The sequence below is a fragment of the Podarcis erhardii genome (assembly GCF_964252035.2).
Source record: "Podarcis erhardii genome assembly, chromosome: 13".
NCBI lineage: Eukaryota > Metazoa > Chordata > Lepidosauria > Squamata > Lacertidae > Podarcis > Podarcis erhardii.
This window is the reverse complement of record NC_138502.1, coordinates 19,114,572-19,133,337: the sequence shown is the minus strand read 5'-3', so window position 1 is coordinate 19,133,337 and position 18,766 is coordinate 19,114,572. Positions and strand designations below refer to the sequence as shown.

At 47.3% G+C, this 18,766-nt stretch overlaps 1 protein-coding gene across 3 annotated transcripts; it reads left to right on the top strand.

The window, feature by feature from the left end:
* The first annotated feature begins 1,990 nt into the window (after positions 1-1,990).
* Positions 1,991-17,007, top strand: ATXN2L (ataxin 2 like). Of its 3 annotated transcripts, none has more exons than XM_081836685.1 (23): positions 1,991-3,038; positions 4,383-4,419; positions 5,310-5,366; positions 6,056-6,127; positions 7,837-7,987; positions 8,093-8,217; positions 8,353-8,444; positions 9,863-10,063; positions 10,338-10,513; positions 10,861-10,965; positions 11,073-11,270; positions 11,526-11,615; positions 11,872-11,936; positions 12,043-12,308; positions 12,398-12,467; positions 12,943-13,137; positions 13,223-13,295; positions 13,419-13,606; positions 13,692-13,821; positions 13,924-14,045; positions 14,870-15,079; positions 16,164-16,344; positions 16,558-17,007. In XM_081836685.1, the coding sequence occupies exons 1-23, from the start codon at positions 2,782-2,784 to the stop codon at positions 16,605-16,607; spliced, it is 3,111 nt and encodes a 1,036-aa protein (XP_081692811.1). In that variant the 5' UTR covers positions 1,991-2,781; the 3' UTR covers positions 16,608-17,007. The 3 variants fall into 3 exon arrangements, with proteins under 3 accessions (XP_081692811.1, XP_081692810.1, XP_081692812.1); XM_081836684.1 differs by having other exon boundaries at positions 1,993-3,038; positions 12,037-12,308; XM_081836686.1 differs by having other exon boundaries at positions 1,995-3,038; positions 12,037-12,308; positions 12,943-13,086.
* The last annotated feature ends 1,759 nt before the right edge of the window (positions 17,008-18,766 follow it).

Below are 18,766 nucleotides of genomic sequence, written 5' to 3'. Positions count from 1 at the left end.
TTCCCGCTATTTATCTACTTGCACTTTGACGTGCTTTCAAACTGCTAGGTTGGCAGGAATTTTGTCTAAATAGGGATTCCCCATTAGGAGAATGAGTTTGCTGTTAGAAAAGAGAATGGTGTTCCTAAGATGATAATAAAAGCAAAATGGAGTCAGGGACTAGCTACCTTTGCTTGCAGTTTTATATCAAAACATTGTTCAAAACTCTTTTGTGTTTGTACACATCACCGTTTAGGCTTCAAGTATTTTGATTCCTAAACTGAGCAAATGTTTTCTCTGCAAGGTCAAAGTGGGAAAGCTCCCCATTGTCTCTTTCCTCACAAATCCCATCTTAAGGGCACATTTAAGATATGAATAGGGTGTGAGCCTGTGACATGGCCCAGGAACTAAGTATTTATCATTACAAAAGACTGGCCAGGCTACCCAGGCAATCCAATCAAGTAACCTGCCAAACAGGAGATAAACAACATTCAAATTTCTGTTTTAAAACCGCCTTTTCTGTGATGTAGGTATGATGTATCTGAGGGTTGGTCTTGGGTTACACCCCTTCTGTGATGTATGTATGATGTTTCTGGGGGTGGTCTTGATCTACAGGGTGGCAATTTCAAAAGTCTTTATAAGGCCTTACGCTCCATTTTTTCTGGGTTCTTCCTCCTCTCCTGCGGATGAGGGGAGCACCCTGTTGCAACGGATCAATAAAGATCAAGCTTACTAGCTGCTTTGCTTCTCAATATTCTCTGCTTGGCCTCTATTATTCTCTCCTACCAATAGGGAACCTATGTAAGGACTCTGTGTGGGCTCTTGGATACCCCCATAAGGGGAAAGGGCAATTTTTGTTTACAACACTTTATCCCAGACATATTTCCCATGAGGGAATGTGTCCCTACCAGGAAAAAAAAAGGCTGCCCACTTCAGATTTGAACCATATCCTATAGCCCCATGGAGTGCATATTTAATCATATGTCACTATATCTGTAAGCCGCATTGAGTCCCTGCCAGGAAAAAAGGCAGGGTAAAAATATTTATTATTGTTGTTATTTATTTTCTCTTGTTGTTGTTGTTGTTTTCTCCAGCCCTGGTTCCTTTCTGTTTAAAATAATAAAGTTTCTGTATTTATTGAAAAATCGCTTAAAATCATAACGAAAAAAGGAGAAAAGAATAAGCTTTCTGAAGAAGCATCTCTCAGCCACGTTTGACAACTTGGGGGTGACGCTGCCTAGGAGGTCACGGAGGCCAAGGCCATACTGGAACCCACGTGACATTGAGGGATTGGGGGTCATTTGGGGTCACCCGTCTTCTAACGAATCCAGGACTTTCTGTCTCAGCAGGAGGCCCCGCCCATTGCCTATGCGCTTCGTCGGGCGCGCGGCGGAAGAGCCTTTTGCTCTTGTACGTAAGCAGCGAACATGCGCAACGGCTTCTCTTCCTTCGGCACATGCGCATAACGAACTTTTGGAAGCAAGGCAGGCACAAGTCTTTGTTTCCTCTTACGCATGTGCAGTGAGCCATAAACCATTACCGGACGCCTCCCCGCCTCCCTCGAAGGATCCGCCGGGAACCCAAGCACCCACTCTCTGTTTCCCGATTGACTGTGACGCGGGGGGGGGGGGGAGCGCGTGAGCGCGCCGCTGGTCACTCGAGAGCACCTGTACGGCAGGCCCGGAACGTGCGCGGCAGGAGGGAGCGCGCCTGGCGCATGCGCAGAGCGAAACCCCGCCCTCCACCAGGGACTCATTGTGCAGCAACCGGATTGACTCCTTCTCGTCCGCGCGGGCCAGCGGGATCCGTACTTCCCTGCCCCCCCACCCAAACCTTACAAGCAAGTGCGCTCCCGATACGAAACAGAAAACTGCGGCCGGCGGAGTGGGGTTTGAGACCGCTCGTGTCGGGGCCCTCAACGCCAACATCACCACTTCCCCACCCCCCGCCTCCTCCTCTCTCTCTCTCTCTCTCTCTCTCTGCGCGCGCTCACTTTTCTTCCAGGCTCCTTCCTTCCCCCCCAGCCCCGCTCTTCCCCCTCCGCCTAGGCTGGGAGATTCGCCTCGCGGCCTTTACGCCCCGAAGCGCTGCCTCTCGATTGGCTCGAGCGCTCGGGACTTTTAACTTCTTTCCTTCGCCGCCTCGCCCCCCGCCCCTTCCCGTTGGATGCGCGAGACCGCGAAAGGGCTCGGCAGCCAATAAGAGCGCGCGCCTCCTGAGGGACTCGTTTCGGCCACGGCGAGGAAGGACCTCTCTCCGCCCCATTTTGTTCGCTGCGGCGCGCGCAGGGCAAGCGGGCAGGCCGGCCACACGCACAGGGGGACGCGGAGCGCGCGCGCGCGGAGCGGGAGGCGGTTTTTATTCTGCCCCTCTCCCTCGCTGTCGTTTGTGTGTGTCTCTCTCTCTCCCCCCTCCCCCTTTCCGCGACCGCAGGCCTCCCTGCCTGCCCGTTTCCCCTTCCGGGCCAGCAGCAGGAGCGCGCGGCGGAGGCGGCTTAGTTCTGAGGCGGCCGCAGGCCCTCCCTCCCTCCCTCGCCTCAGCCGGTGGACCGGTTTGTGTCCTTTTTCTTCACCCGCCCCAATCTTTTCCCCCTTTCCTTTTCCCCTCGTCCGGCTGCGCCAAAGCGGCGCCCTGAGAAGCGCGTGCGCGCCTGCCGTGGAGGGAGGGGGCCCTTCGACTCTCGGCTTCCTCTCCGACGCCGCCTCCTCTCTCGCCCAACGGCCTCGCGCGAGCGCGTGCTCTGACAGGGGGGTTGAGCCTGCGGCGTCCGGCCCTTTTTCGCCGCCGCCAAGCGCCACCGCCATGTTGAAGCAGCCGCTCCCGCCGCCCTCTCCTCAACCTGGCTCTCCCGCCTCGGCTCCTCCGCCGCCCACCGCGCCGACGCCGCCTCCCCCGGCCACCGCGGTAGCCGCCGCCGCCGCCGCCTCGCGCAAGGCCAACCCGACCCCCGCCAGCCCCAACGGCAGCCTCAGCCCCGGGGCTACGGGAGGAGCCAGAGCAGCGACGGTGGCGCCCCCCGGTAGCGGAGGGGGAGGCCCCCCGGGAGGAAGCGGCACAAGGTACGTTGACCGAGAAACGAAAACCAACTTTACATCCGGGGAAGTGTGGGGTGGGGGGGGGAGAGACGGGGCGGAGGGGAGAGAAATAAGGAACTGCGCGCGCTCCCGCTCCCAAGGGTTGAAAGGAAGACTTGGCCCGGCGCGGGGAGCGTGTGTGGCTCCGATAAGCGAAGCCTAAGTCCTGAGCCACCGATTCGACGTTGCATTGCCCAATGTGCGCCCTTTGCTAAAATGATGCCGAGGCGCATCATTCCAGTTGGCCTGTGTGGTTAAAAAAAGGATCGTAATTGTTTCTTAGGGATGATACTATAGGTATTTTTCCTTGTGGGGGTGGAAGAGGAGGTGTGAGGGACCTCATACTCTTGAGTTGGAGCACTTTCGTAGGGGTTGGGAGTTGATTTGGTGGGATTTAATTTATGAGTAGGCATGGGTGGGATTTGGCTGAAGCACCACATGCAAACCATGTGCACTCAGGAGTAAGTCCCTTGATCCCAATGCAACAGGCTCCTTATTAAGTGTGCTATGGTGGTTTGCGCTTACTTTGCACCCTTATTTAGTTAGGTCATTTCTTTTTTATTAGCCGTAAACTACTTCTATGGATGAGTAGTGGACGTTGGCCAAAAAAAAAATGGTTCCAGTATAGTAGAATAGTGAACTAAAAAGGCTTTGTTGAGATAGTCATCAGGCTGGCTTTTTCCTTCTTTATGTTCAGTCATGTTATTCAAGACAGTGTCTATATTTGCAGTTATAACAAACAGGAGTACCTCTGGTATGAGGAAGATGAGGGCTAGAAAACCACAAACCATTGGTCATAACATCATTTTTGAAAAACTGAACAAGTTATATGGCTGTTTTCCTGCTTTTCATATTTTGGTTCTTATCTCAAGAGCAGGGCATCATACAGCACAGATTCTCTTTACCATATAGTTATCACTGTTGCTATTATTTCAACTACCATGAAATATTTGGGCTAAAAAAGTTTGGATGTATGAGGTAGAGCTGCAGGGAACCCTTTTCCGCACAAGGATTGTGTCAGGCTTCTTGACTATATAGGCAGGGGAAGGATTTTTGGGGGAGTATGTACTTCCATCCCATTGTCAGCTGAAAGTAATTTTTCTTATAATATGCACACCACCAGTTTTTCTGAAGGGATTTTGTTAGCTAATGCGAAAGTCCTTATTTCCTTCTCTTTATCAAAATATTGGTTTCTTACTAGTGTATCATAAAACAATTTTATAATGATCTGATGCATCAAAGGTTGCCTGTTGATCTGAACACTGTTTATATTTGGTGGGGTTCACATCACTTTCCTGTGAGTTACCCTTGTGCCTGATTCATTTTCAGGGGCCAGAGCACAGGCAAAGGACCTCCGCAGTCTCCCGTAAGTACTAGGAGCTAAGCCTTCCAGGGCCATAAGACAATTCTTGTACTTTGGGATTCCTGATTTATGTGATTTGGGTAACTACTAGATGACATCTGAGCCCAAAGTAGCTGTGCTGTATTAGTTGTTGGGATGTCTGAATGAATGTTTCTCCAGGCCGAAATTTCTGCGACTAAAAAGGCATCCCAAAAACAAGATTTGAGAGTCTTCCTATATGGCCAAAATGGGGGGGGGGGACCTCTTCCATTAGTTATAGCTTCTTCTGCATGATACCTTTTTCTAAGAGTCTTAAACGTTCACAGATAAGAACAATTTCATGTAGTGAGAACTTGAGGTCAGTTGGCATATTGCAGGCTGGGTTTCTTGTAGTGTTTTAGAGCACTATTATTTTGCATTTAGGTGCAAAGGAGGCCAACTCATAACTGGTTACTAGTGGAAGATCTCTGCTCTTTTTGGAGTTTTCAAGTTCACTAGGGACACTACAGTTATGTCAGTGGGAGGCATAAAAACTGAAATGTGACACCAAATAAACCATGTGGTTTGTGTCTGGGGCCCACAGCAGTATTTGAGCACTCCCTACCTGGCAGGAAATTTCTGATACAATTGGTCTTTTCTACTTCATGCTCTCTGACCAAAGTGGATATGGGGCACCATTATCTTATGATTCCCCAGTTCCCGGCTTAAGGTCCTAAAACTAGCTTGAGCTTATGAAGGAAGCAGGTGATTCAATAGTTATTTAACCCTAAGGTTACCATTGTTAAATTAACCATTTATCATTCCTGAAGCTGCATAGCTAATACTTGGAAGTGCTAGAGTAGTGACAGAGGGCAATATAGCATTATAAACTTTCTAATAAACCTTGTCTGTCTTTCCTCTCTATCTATTACCAGGTTTTTGAGGGTGTCTATAACAATTCCCGAATGCTGCACTTCCTCACAGCAGTTGTGGTGAGTCTCCAAGAGAGAAGTTAGGAGGGTGTAGGATTTGAAGTGTCAATATGTAGGTGGATGGTTCTGCAGTAAAGGGTATTCTTGTGGCAATTCCCCCCAGTCCCATCACTTGGTTTGGTGAGCCTTGCAGTATAAGCACCTTACTTACTGTTTGTTGCACCTTTCTGTTCACATTGTGTGCTACCTATTCATTCCTTTCCCAGTGGTTTTTCTTAGGTTTGTTTCCAGATGGTTTTGTGAATATGAGACATGGTCACTGTAAGAACAGGACGCTAGAGAGGAGCATGAGACTCTTAATATCAGGGTTGTGGATTTGAGCCCCACATTGGGCAGAAGATTCCTCAATTGCAAGGGGTTGGACTAGATGACCCTTGTGGGTTCCTTCCAACACTACAATTCTATGATCTTTTACCTGAAGCCACATGCAGGTTGTGGTGATCGCTGTTAGCCCTGATATGATCGATATTGGTGACACAGTCCAAATTATTGGTTCTAGTAACATTCCCCCCCTCAAAAATGAGAAGAAAAGGGAATGCTAATAGATATATTTTCTTCCTCTTCCTTTTGGTGGCATAGTTCTTGGAAAAAGTTGTTGATTGGATTGAGTTAGAGGGGCTTCAGTTTATAACTTGAAATGTCATTCACTCTTTCATAGTGTTATTTCTGCCTTCTTTTTCTCTTGACAGGGGTCCACATGTGATGTGAAGGTGAAAAATGGAAACACATTTGAGGGGATTTTTAAAACCTTGAGCTCCAAGGTGAGTGCTTGGTTTGGCTTTCCTAGAGTGTTTGAAAGTAGGTTCGAGTATTAAAAGGATTTTTCTCTGCCGTCTTTGTATTAGAACAAGTAGGGCCTCATCACCAGTGGTTTCAATGCATCTGTGGTATGCACATTTCAGCAAGTGAGCATTAAAGACGAGGTCCCTCCTTTAATTTTTCTTACGTGTAACATGGCTGTTACTTCACTGGCGATAGCATGACACTTTCTTCACTTTTGGCCACATTGTTCTGCATTTGCGATACTGTGTATCATTCTGGTTGTCTCACCTCTAAAAGGGTCTTGTAGAGTTGGGACAGGTTCAGAAAATGATAAGGGGATGGAGCAGCTATGAGGCAAGGTTACAGAGTTAGGGAGTTTTAGTTTAGAGAAAAGGCGAGTAAGCAGTGATGTGATAGTTTACAAAATTATGCATGGGACAGAGAAAGTGGATAGAGAGAAGTTTTTCTCCCACTCTCCTAACACAAGATCTCACGGGCACCCATCTTACTTGAGAGGCCTTAAAGCATGATTAGACAGATTCATGGGCGATAAGGCTATGTACTACCTCCATTGTTGAGGCATCATCATCAATACCAGTTGCTGGGAATGGCAGGTGGACAGTGTTGTGCTGGTGTCTAGGTTGTGGCCTTCTGAGAGGCATCCGGTTGGCCACAGGATGTTTGGTTAGATGGGCAAGTGACCTAGATCCAGCAGACTTTTCTTACGTTCTTTTATTTTGGAAAAAAAATTGCAACCACTCGAAGCAAGTCAATGGACCATGAAGCTTATTTGCTTTGAGACTTGCTTTAGCAGGGTTTTGGTTTTGTTTTTTTTTTAATCACACTAAATAAGAGCTGATCTAGAAAGAGAAGGATTTTTTTCTTTTTGCTGCTACCTTTTTTGAGTCTGCCATGTGTGGACACATTAGTGCCAGATGTTAGCTGCATTAAAATCATTGGTTTTTCTGTTGATTTTTGTGGACAGCTCTTCTGTTCCTGGCGACATTTCAAAATATAAACATGGTGTGAAACAAGATGTGCCTTTTCTCTACCGTACATTTGTTTTGGCAGCAAGTGAAGGTGTATCTCTTTCATAATCTTTTAGAGTTACAATGGATGAAGTCATTTTTAAGTCTTTTATAAGGATTGGTTTTAATTGATTATATTTTGTATTTTATGTACATCACTTGTGATTGTGCTGAAAAGTAGTATAAAAATTTATTGGTAAAAGAAATGGCATCACGTATGCAGACAATGAGAAGCACGCTGTACCTATTTTCTGCTTGTGCTGTTCCTTTCTCATTTTCCAGCTACCTCATTTCTTTTTCCCATCTGGCTTCCTGAGCAGCCCTCACTGGGCTGTTCCCCCGTAGGAATTTTTCTGAAGACTTTTAAAATTATTGAATCTTTAAGGTACCCCTAAATCTGCAGACACCTCCCGCTTGAGTGTTACTGTTTTGGCTACATAAGTATGGACACACTCATCTAAAGATCAGAAATAGAATATAAGATAAAATCCTGTGTGTGTCACCCCTCACAAAAAGGCCTAGCACCTTGCTTGTTTGAGAATGCAAGGATGGGGCCTGATATTAGATAGTTTTCAGTGGGCCACTTGATGTCATGAAATACGGGTATTCTTTCAGTTTCAGCTAGCTCTATCTGGGTAGGGATGTGTGATAATATATGTTAACAGGGATTGTGTTTGCAGTTCGAGCTTGCTGTGGATGCTGTGCACAGGATGGTACCTGACCAGGCAGTAGGGCCCAGGAGAGAGGATATTGTGGACACCATGATTTTCAAACCTACCGATGTCATGTTGGTTCACTTCCACAATGTTGACTTCAACTACGCCACCAAAGGTAATACAGCCTCAAGACAGCAGGGTTGAGGTCTGGTGTGTGACCAGGGGGTGGGAGAGCTTTGATATTTTCCAATATGACCTTTGCCTCTGCTCTGTGTCCTAGATAAGTTCACAGATTCTGCCATCGCCATGAATTCCAAGGTGAATGGGGAGCATAAAGAGAAGGTGCTACAGCGCTGGGAAGGAGGAGACAGCAACAGTGATGATTATGACTTGGATTCTGACATGGCAAGTGTTCTGATCTGGGTGAAGCAGCAAAAGACGAATGCTTGGGGCTGGTGCTGTGGGTCTGATGCCTTGCTAAGCTGTTCTTTTGACAAAGGTACCTCACTGTTTAAATGATTGCTTTGTCTTTCATTTTAGTCTAATGGCTGGGACCCAAATGAGATGTTCAAGTTCAACGAAGAAAATTATGGTATAAAAACCACCTATGATAGCAGCCTCTCCTCTTATACGTGAGTTAACACTTTTCAGTCATTTCTGTACTGAGGGGTACAGGGGAGGAAGCATTTGAAGCAATATATCAGGGTTGTCAGTGTATCCTCCAGATGCTGGATTACAGCTCCCAGCATTCCTAACTATTAGTCATGCTGCCTGAGGCTGATAGGAGCCAGAGTCAAGCAAAATCTGCAGGGTGCACAAAGGCTGCCCCTGCAGGACATGATGTAGATGGTATGGCTATTTAGGATAAATCTGGAGGCCCTAGACTAAAGAGTGGAGCTCCAGTGTAGGGGGGGTCCCAGGTTAGTCAGTTGTCTATTTAGCCCCCGAGAGCGAGTAATTATTGTCAGCCCCTACAAGTCATTGACCAATTGGTGAAAAGTAACAGGCAAAAGAGCAGTGGACTGAGTGCTGACCTTTCGGAACCCTGAAACGGTCTTGGCTACCAGACCTGTGTTTGTCTTTCTCATTCACACCCACACCCCTACACCTTACTCATCAATAGTTATTGGTGGCTTTCTAGAGAAACCAAGAAACCTGAGCATCAGTCAAAAGCAATGAAGGATTAATGAGGTTGGGTTTTTTGTTTTATTTTGCTAGGCAGGGTTAAACTCTCAGGAGATGATCTCAAGCTTAAATGTGGCAAATGTTGTTAACCCACCCTGGAGTGATGGAGCGGGCTGGAATTTACTGTATTTATTGCTTAGAAGCTGTAGAACGTTTGGTCTTGTGAGGGTAGAGTACCATGATGCAAATGAAGCCAGGGCTTGTATGTAAGGTTTAATTACTTTGGGATATCTGCACCTGCATTTGCATGGGCATGTAGCTTGAATACCAAGCATACCAGATGTCCAGGGTTCTCCTGCCCTAAAATCTACTGTACAGATGTACCAGGCTCTCCTAATGCTCACATCTCCCCCCCCCCCCAAAAAAAACCCCCAGTTTGTGGGTGGCTTTTATTTTTCCATCAATCCACAGTCTGCTAGTGTGTTCTAAAAATGTAATGTGTTGCTTGGAACTTTGCCACCCTGACCTCTAAAATTCTTAAATGTTCAAAGTTTGTAAAGTTAATCTTTCTTGCTTATGCTGCTACGTTTTCATTTTCAGCCCTTGACATTCACTGTTCATATACTGTATTAAAGAAAGCTTTTTTCTTCTTCAGTTAGAATTAATTTCCATGTGCATGTTTGTGTTGGAAATCGATGTTGATGAAAGTTTGGTTACAGTAGAATCTGAAGCTCTCAATCCCTTCATAGGCCAGACAAAGGACTTGAACTGCTGGAATATATTTCTCCAAAGTGGAGCTTGGGAAAAGTGTTGGGTGGTTCTGTTCCTTTGAGGGCAACAGGCTTGTGACTATGTATGATTGGTAGAGCGTGTTTGTTTTGTCTCCTTGCTTATTCTTCTTCACTGTACCATCTGTGCATGGTAGTGTCCCTCTTGAAAAGGATAACTCAGAGGAATTCCGGCAGCGAGAAGCAAGGGCTGCCCAGCTGGCTCGGGAGATTGAATCGAGCCCGCAGTATCGACTGCGCATTGCTATGGAAAATGATGATGGACGCACAGAAGAGGAGAAGCACAGCTCTGTGCAAAGACAAGTGTCGGGACGGGACAGCCCCAGTCTGGCATCCAGGTGAGAAGTGTGAGAATTATAGGCTGGTTTTGACCCAGCAGCAAAATCCCTTAATTGACATAAGGCAAGTTGGGTTTCCACTGCATCTCTTGGGAGGAAAGAACAATGTTGACACCCACTTTTAAAGGTTGGTACCTGAGAACTTACTCATCTCATATACAGGGGGGCTGCCAGCCTACTTGCCTTGAAGGCATCTTGTCCATTTTCCCTTCTTGCTTTCACTCCAAGCAAGGTACCAGGAATTATGCTACCACAATATTTTCTTTCCTTGTAGAGAGGGCAAGTACATACCCCTTCCCCAGCGTGTCAGAGAAGGCTCAAGAGGAGGTGTACGCTGCAGCAGTTCTCGGGGTGGGAGGCCAGGTATGGGGTCTTTACCACCCCGTGGAAGTGCACACCACTCAGAAGGCAACACTGGCTCCATTCCAGAGCAGCGAGGCATCAATGGAGGTGAGGCTTACTTTCCCAAGCGTAGAATGTGGAAATTTGAATAGATTGGTGCAGTTACTTCTAGAGGATTTAAATGTCTGTTGAATTAGTTGATTAAGCTCCCACAGGTGGCTGCGGAATTTCCTCCCCTCCTATGTTGGTTTTCGGGGCGGGGGGAGGGAATTATTTTCAGTGTTCTTTTAATTTTGGGGCATGACTTTCCCTTTGAGACACCCATGATGGTGTTAGGTTGCGATAAATACTGGAATTTCTCCCACTTTCCAGCAGTAGAAAACTGAAGATAGCAAAGGACCACTTGGTGTGTCTGCGTGGCCTCTTCATCTGCTTCTGTGGTTCCCTTCTTCTAGGTCCATCCAGAATGTCTCCAAAGTCTCAGCGACCCATCCGAGGAGCTAAGAGCATGTCTTCCCCTTCCGGTCGACCCATGGAAGTCTCACCTGCAACTTCTTCAGGTAGAGTGGGCAGTGGAATTAAAGTGGAATTTCCCCATGACCCTCAGTAAACACCTGTGCTGGGTGTGATGTTGCCTGCATCTAATAACTTTGCTTTTCTTGCACAGTGGGTCGCCTCTATGCTCCACGTTCTCCCAAGTCTGCCTCAGCTGTGCCAGTCTCTTCCCAGGATCCCCCAGTGGGATCAGCAGTTCCTGCTGCTCCTGCATCGCCCTCTGAATTGAGGCCTACTATGGAGTCCAGTGCTTCCCCAACCCCGCCTTCACCCAAGGTTCCAGTATCTGCCCCTGTAGCTGCTGTTGAGGGTAAGGAATCACACTGGAGTTGAAGCTAGTCTGGTCCATTCCCAGCACAGAATGGACCCAGGCATCTTTTCTCCTAATGAATTAGATAGTTTATCAAATCTCTCGAGAATTTGATCAACTGAAAGAGCTTAAGACAAAAGATGAAGCCAGGCTCCTCACCTTAAGAAAATGAGCAGGAGTAGATGCTGAAGATTCTTACATAGAAGACACTTCTCACTTTAAGGCTCACTTCTGGATTCTCTGTTCCATTCCCAGTTAAAGAGGTGCCTAACTCTGCCACCAAAGAACCCAGCAGGACCTTGGAGGTTATGGGCCCCTCAGATCTGGTCAAACAGGCAAGCAAAGGTTTGTGTCTTCTGAACTTTTTGAGTTCTCTGCTCACTTCTCTTTTGAAACCTTGGGTTCTGTTGAGTGGATTCTGCAGGTGATTTATATTTTCTACTTTTAATATAAAAAAACTACAAATATTAGTAAGAAAATATCTGGTATTCATGCAACAGTTCCTGAACAGTGGCTAATTCCACAAATACTTTTCAAGGTTTTGGAATTGGAGTTCTAAATCCTTTGTTACGTAATTGCTTTGACACTTACCCTGCTTTAGGTCTCCAAAATGAGCAGAAGAGAAATCAGCTAGAGGAGCTACGGAAATTTGGGGCCCAGTTTAAGGTGAGAATGTTCTCCTTTTCTCCCATCAAATGTACTTTGTGGGGCAGAGCATTAATGTGTTTCTGGCACCGTTGCTTACTCCATGTCTACTTTCCCCAAGCTGCAGCCCAGCCCCTCCCCAGAGGCCACACTGGATTTCCGGACCAAGGAGCCTCTTGAAGGAAAGGTGAAGGACAAGCCCCCGGAGGCCTTGGTTGGAGCAGGGGCCACATGTGAGGTACCTGATGAATCCCCCAAGCCCAACTTAGAGCTGTCTGAAAGCAGCAACAAGGAGGAAAAAGGGCCCTGTGAAGGCATGGAGCGCCAGACCCAGACTGCTAGTCCTCTAGGCAAAGGTGACGCAGATGACAAGGAGGATGGTCCTGTCTCAGAGTGAGTTAGTGCTGGTAACCACAGCAGATGCCTTTTTGCTCTACATTTCTTGTGGACTTCTTTGTAATTTCTGTTGTACTTTTCTCCAGGCAGGTGAAGAAGTCTACCCTGAACCCAAATGCAAAGGAGTTCAATCCTTCAAAGACTCTCCTGTCTGTGGTGTGTAATCTGGGGAACTAGCTCTGTGGTTAGTGTGCTTGCATGGGAGGGGGGAGGGTGTGTATCTGTGTGCTGCAGTAGAAATGGTCATACTGTGTCAGCTTAGGTCAATATCCTATAGGCTCCAGCAGCTACCAGGAGATGATTGTCAGTAGATGGGTAAGGCTTTTTTACTCCCAGTTGTTTAACAACAACAGCAGCGGCAGCAGCAAAATGGTCCCTCCATTATAGCTCTGAAATGAAAGAGAACTTGGAGCTCCATTGACTTCTGGACCACAAAACCAATTTCCAAGTTCAGAATTCCAAGTGTATGGCTTCCGCACTAGGCTCTGGTTAGAGGATATTAGATGAGTTCTTTACCCCCTCAAAAGTGACTTGTTTCTGAAGTCTTCACACCCTTGCTCTACATTCTGTTAGTTTCTCTGTGTTCATAGGTGCTTATTTAATCTCTGATTACTTCCTCCTATCTGTACAGAACAAGTCAACGAGCACACCCACATCGCCAGGACCACGCACCCACTCTACACCCTCCATCCCAGTGATTACAGGGCAAAGTGGCATGTACAGCCCACAATACATCTCTTACATCCCACAGATCCATATGGGCCCAGCTGTGCAGGTGAGAAGGGGGTGGAATGATGTGTGGATGGTCCTGCCTTTGGATAGAAGGGTGAGCTGCATAATCATTGGTTCCTTTTGAAATTATTGCGGAGGCTAGTGTTAGAATTAATTGGCATGTCCCGTGTCTTTTGCAGGCACCCCAGATGTACCCTTACCCTGTTTCTAACTCTGTGCCTGGACAGCAGAGCAAATATAGAGGAGCTAAAGGTAAGAGGGTTAAAGATTAAGGAGCCATGGTGAATGTTGGCTGGAATGTATACCTGCTGTGCAGCTTTGGTGGGGTGTGCAGATTTGAACTGGCTTCCCTACATGAATTTTCTTTCTGCACAGGCTCTCTGCCCCCGCAGCGTTCAGACCAGCATCAGCCCACCTCAGCCCCTCCCATTATGCAGGCAGCGGCAGCCGCAGGGCCCCCTCTGATGGCTGCCACTCCGTATTCCTCATATATCTCCTACAACCCCCAGCAGTTCACAGGACAGCCAACTATGATGCAGCCCATGGCACACTACCCCTCGCAGGTGGGTATAATGTGTATTTCAGTAGAGAAGCTAACTGTGCTGACCTTTGTGCCCCACACTATCTAATTCATGTTCTTCTCTCCAGCCTGTATTTGCCCCCATGCTGCAGAGCAACCCACGTATGATGACTTCTGGCAACCATCCCCAGGCCATTGTTTCATCGTCTACTCCCCAGTATCCCCAGGCAGAGCAACCTACGCCCCAGGCTCTTTATGGTGAGTTTGTACAGAGCCTGAAGACATGTCTGTTCTGAGCTTCTCTTCCTCCCTCCCCCCCCCCTTGCATTGTTGACCACTGCTTGCTGCTTCTCTCCCCAGCCACAGTGCACCAGTCGTATCCCCACCATGCCACACAGCTGCATCCTCATCAGCCTCAACCAGCTACCACGCCCACGGGCAACCAACAGCAAGCGCAACATGCCGCCCCCAGCCCTGTGCAGGTACTAGTGTGGGAGGCACATGATGCTTGTTTGCTCTTGCGACTTGCACAGTTTGATTTTGTGTTAGAGATTAGTGCTGGGGTGACCCTTCAAGTTCCAGTCTGGAAATTCTAGGCTAGCTCAGAAAGGGGTAGTCCTACATTAGGAGTGAAGTTGTCACCATTTCTTGTCTCAGCTGAAGTCTTAGAGCTGCAGTGTGTGTGGAGTCCCAGGAATAGACTATCACATCTTTACTTGCTACCTTTGAGGAGCCCAAGTCTTCTAGCACAGTGTGGTTTCTGTAAAAGCACCCGCATGTTTTAGGGGCAGTATTCAGCAACTTGAGGATGAACAGCTACTAACAGATAAACAGCATGGCGGGGACCCATAACTGTCTTGAGACTTTGCCAAACAGCCTTGGCTATCTTTCTTTCTTACACCCCTCCATTTAATCAGAATTAGTAAGCTTTAGGGGAGGGGGAATTAGTAAAATTGATTTTTACCAGAGAGTCTGCTTTTAGTGTTTGGAATATTGACTTATCTGGCCTTGCCTTAAGCGGCGAATCTGTTAAGAAAAGAATTAGCAAATGTATCTTTCATCACATGCTCAAGGTTTTATTGTGGGAAGAAAAAATAGAATAGCAAGGGCAAATATACTTCAGGAAAGCGGAAAGCAACCCAGCACCCACTGTTCCACACATATTCTTAGGCACTTAGGCACTCCCTATCTCCATAGAATGCATAACATGGCAGTAGCAAAGAGGGGAGAAGAAAATATCTTGAAGGTAGGTGTGATGCATTACCCCTGGTACTTGAACTGTGGCTTTTGTATTCTCTTGCCATAGCACCAGGCTGGACAGCCACCTCATTTGGCCAGTGCCCAGCAGCAGCAGAACCTGTACCACACAGCCACACTGACAGCTACGCCACCCTCTATAACACCAGGGCCCAGTGCTCAGTCTCCACAGAGCAGTTTCCCCCAGCAAGCGGTCTACGCCATCCATGCCCACCAGCAGCTGCAGCACAGCTACGCCAACATGGCCCACGTCACCCAGGTGAGTGTGCTTGCCCCGGGAAGGGTGAGTCTAGCCTTGATTGTGTCAGGGACTCCCAAACTTCCATCAGGCTGAGGCTAGACCACTCCAAGAAATAAGCTTGCTCTCTGAACACCACTGTGCAACTTACACAAGGGACATAAAAGCGCCACCTTATCTTTGAAACCTACTAACTACTACACATCTCTACATGCTTCTAGCTTCCATCCAGAATGCAGCACACGATCTAGTGTGGCTATGTCATATGAAACTACCACACTTGTTCTTACTCATCTGATGCAGAATCACAACTTAAGGATTTATATCAGACATAAAACGGCCACCAAATGGAGTTCCTGTGCCTCTATTTTAGAAAAAGCGCTGATGAACACTCTATAATACCTAAGAGTGTATGGCGTGTTAGTGGGGAGAGGTGGTGCCTCTGGTGGGGAGCATGTTGTGCACCTTCTGGAGTAGTTTGTCCAACTTTGGTCGCCATCCTCCACTCAGTTCTCACCTGTGGCTCCTAGAAGCTGTCAGCATGCAACAGTGGCTATATTGTGGGAACGGCTTCTTTGGTTGAGGGTAGCCGATGAGCCTCAAACTCTTGCTGAGTTAGGGACTTCCCCTTCATGAAAAGACAGGCTCTGGCATATTTAGTGGATGAGACCAATAGTGGGTCCGATGGTCAAGAAGGCAGTTTCTGCATGTGCTTCTCTGTAGAGAGAAGTGAGGCACAGATATGGCTCACCAACCTGGGAAGGTAGCCACCTAGGAGAAGGAAAATTCTGGTCCTAAAGCACTGCTGCCTTGTGGGATATTATTGTAAGAAGAAAAGGCTCAGGAGTAAACTCTAGGCCTACACAAATCCGCAGTGGAGTCCCAAAGACAGTTGGATGGCTCCCACTCCATTGTCTCTTGAGACAGGGATGCCAATAGTACTTCAGCTACCGGTATATCAGTTAAAATGAGTTGCCAAATAGATATGATCTTGCACTTTACGGATTTGGGCTTCTCTGCTAATTTTGTTGGTAAAGTGTGAAGTTATCCACTGCTTATTAAGGTACTGGGGTGTGGACTGAAATCACTTCTGCTTTCTCCACAGGCTCATGTCCAGACTGGAATTGCAGCTGCCCCACCACCTCATCCTGGAGCTCCACAGGTCATGCTGCTGCACCCCTCGCAGACCCACGGTGGGCCTCCACAGGGAGGTGTGCCCCAGAGTGGTGTGCCCACCCTCTCAGCCTCCACACCCTCCCACTACACTTATATAGGGCACCACCAAGGTAAGTCAAACTAGGAAGCTGAGGAAAGGAGGGAGGGAACTGAATGGAACAGGCTGTCATCTATACTGACTTCCTGGGTATGGAAGAGCTTAGGGACATATGATTTCTAGGGTTTTATAGGTTGTGTCATTTGCGATAGGGGTGGGGTTGAGGGTTGGTAGTTCTGGACTTTGTATCTTTGTGATCCTCACTACCTCTTTCTTTTCTTTCCAGTTCAATCTCATCCCTCCCAGCAGCTTCCATTCCACCCCCCTGGGAACTGATGTCCACGCTTCTCCCTGTGACCTGAGACCCTAGCCAGCCTTGGCTCTGTTGCTGGCCCCAAGCCTGGGCCAGCCCTCATGCCCATGGCAAAGGCCCCTGGAGGGGCGCAGTCTGGCCCGGTCCAGCCCCCCCTCGCCAAGCACCTTCCTTTCCGTTGGTTTAGTGAAGCCCACATGGGGCGCTGTCAGCCAGCGGGACGGAGAACGGCCCCTTCCCCTTGCCTGGAGAAGGGCAGGGTTTCTTTTCTGTTATTTATGACTCCATTCGGGCTCTTAGAGCAAATGCCACTTTCCCACATTAACTTGACAAGGACATGACCAGATGGACAAACCTTGACTTTTTATTAAGTAAAAATATTTAAAAAGTAAAAAAAAACCAATAAAATTTTAAACTAACTAATGTTGGGCTTTGGGGTTGACTGTGTGGGGAGGCCCAATTTCTAACAAGTAACCCTTGTTCACGGTTCTACAGAATTGGGGTGGTTGCAGCGGCTTTGATCTCCCCAGAGTTTTAGCTTCTCTAACAAGGAGGAGCGATTGAGACTCCTTCATCCAGTTCAGAGGCTCTAGTGCTCTGCTCATTCCCTGCTGCTGCTGCTGAAATGACTAATCAGCAGTGACAAGTAATTGGGGTGGCAGTGTAATGCAGAGCCTAAAGCAGTGGTTCTTAGTGGAAGGACCACTAATGTAAAAAACTATACATCATGGTCTAGCAGTGTTTTTTATCTGAATAATAAAATTTTAATTACTGCTTTTATTGAAATTAGCACATAAAGTCTGAAAGAACAGGAGGCTGGACAGTAGTGTTGTGGGCCCTTAGCAGAAAATGTTATACGAGATTGGGATGCTACTCCCCCCCCACAGGCTTGGTGGGTGACATTTTTTTAGAAGAGTTGCAGAAATGAAGTATGTGTGGCTGGTGTTGCTATTTTTTAAACAAGCTACGGAGACCATAAGCAGCTAAATGCCAGGCTTTATACTTCAGCCATTCAGTGCCTGGGACTGTTAAATTTCATGAGCTGGGCCGTGGTCTTTCTTGAGCTGCTCCAGGACTTTGCCTTGGAGTGGACTCTTACTATTATCTGGGAGTCTGCTTAAATGTCAAGAGTCTGATTTGAGCTGTGTCATGATTGATGAGAAATGAGAGCCTGGGCTGCTTGTTTAATGGGTGTCAAAAGTCTGGTGGGAGCGAGGCATGCAGATGGGTTGTCTCCCCAGGTTCAGGCAGGCTGTGATACAGCTTACATACCAGCAGTATGTTCTGCCCTAGTTCCTCCTCTTTCCTCACCCAGGTGAGAGCAGCTATACCTTGCCCATGGATTGTTGATACATGGAAGCTCTAGATGGTAGCCTTAACTGGGTTCTACAGCTGGAATGTGAGAGCCTGTAGATTTAGAGCAGTTAGGGGTGCCCATACAGATAATGGACACTAATTTTCATCTGCTCTGGCCAGCACAAGGAATGGTGGGAATTGCAATCCAGCAGCATTGGGATAATCACAGGCTCACAACCCCCAGCCTGTGGTCTAGGCCAGAATGCTCTACACAGGGCGAAAATACCAACCTCGGCATCAAGATATACACTGATTTGGACAAATGAAATAAAAATCTAGCGATTTTTTTCTCTGACCATTTTATCTCTACCAACCATGTTTGTGAAACAAAAGGGGGCATGGCTGGGGCTGATGGTAGTTGGGGGTCCCAACAACTTCTACAAGTTACCACCTTGCTTACCTCTGTATAAATCTAGTGGTGTCCAATTAATGGTTTATGCTGTTGGCAAAACACTACATATAAACGTGAAAGCAAAGAGAGTCAATGCATCTTGAAGTTTTTGAAGGCTGCTGTAGAAGAAATGGGGTGGAAAAGAGTTTGATAGTGCAGCAGTTCACCATCCCACCCTGCTGCTTTCAGTGAGCTCTATCTAGAAAGACAAATCGCAGTATGCATGTAATGTTCTTAAGGTTGTTACTCCAAATAGTTACTATCCTGCTATCCATTTTTTAAGAGCAGCACTTGAGTACTGATGGTGGCTTTCCATCTTCATGAGATACTTGACCAAAAAAAAGAGAGGTTTTTTTCAAGTTAGAAGCACTGCTGGATTTCTATTTCCCTTTGGGGGCTGAAGATTTCTCTAGTAAGGATATGCATGTTTGTGAA

What these genes read in the sequence shown, in the direction of transcription:
- ATXN2L (XM_081836684.1), top strand. Translation starts at nt 2,782, where the DNA reads ATGTTGAAGCAGCCGCTCCCGCCGCCCTCTCCTCAACCTGGCTCTCCC. An exon ending in GCAGCGAGGCATCAATGGAG is followed by an intron (nt 10,514 to 10,860) that starts GTGAGGCTTACT and finishes CCCTTCTTCTAG; the next exon opens with GTCCATCCAGAATGTCTCCA. An exon ending in CCCTGTAGCTGCTGTTGAGG is followed by an intron (nt 11,271 to 11,525) that starts GTAAGGAATCAC and finishes TTCCATTCCCAG; the next exon opens with TTAAAGAGGTGCCTAACTCT.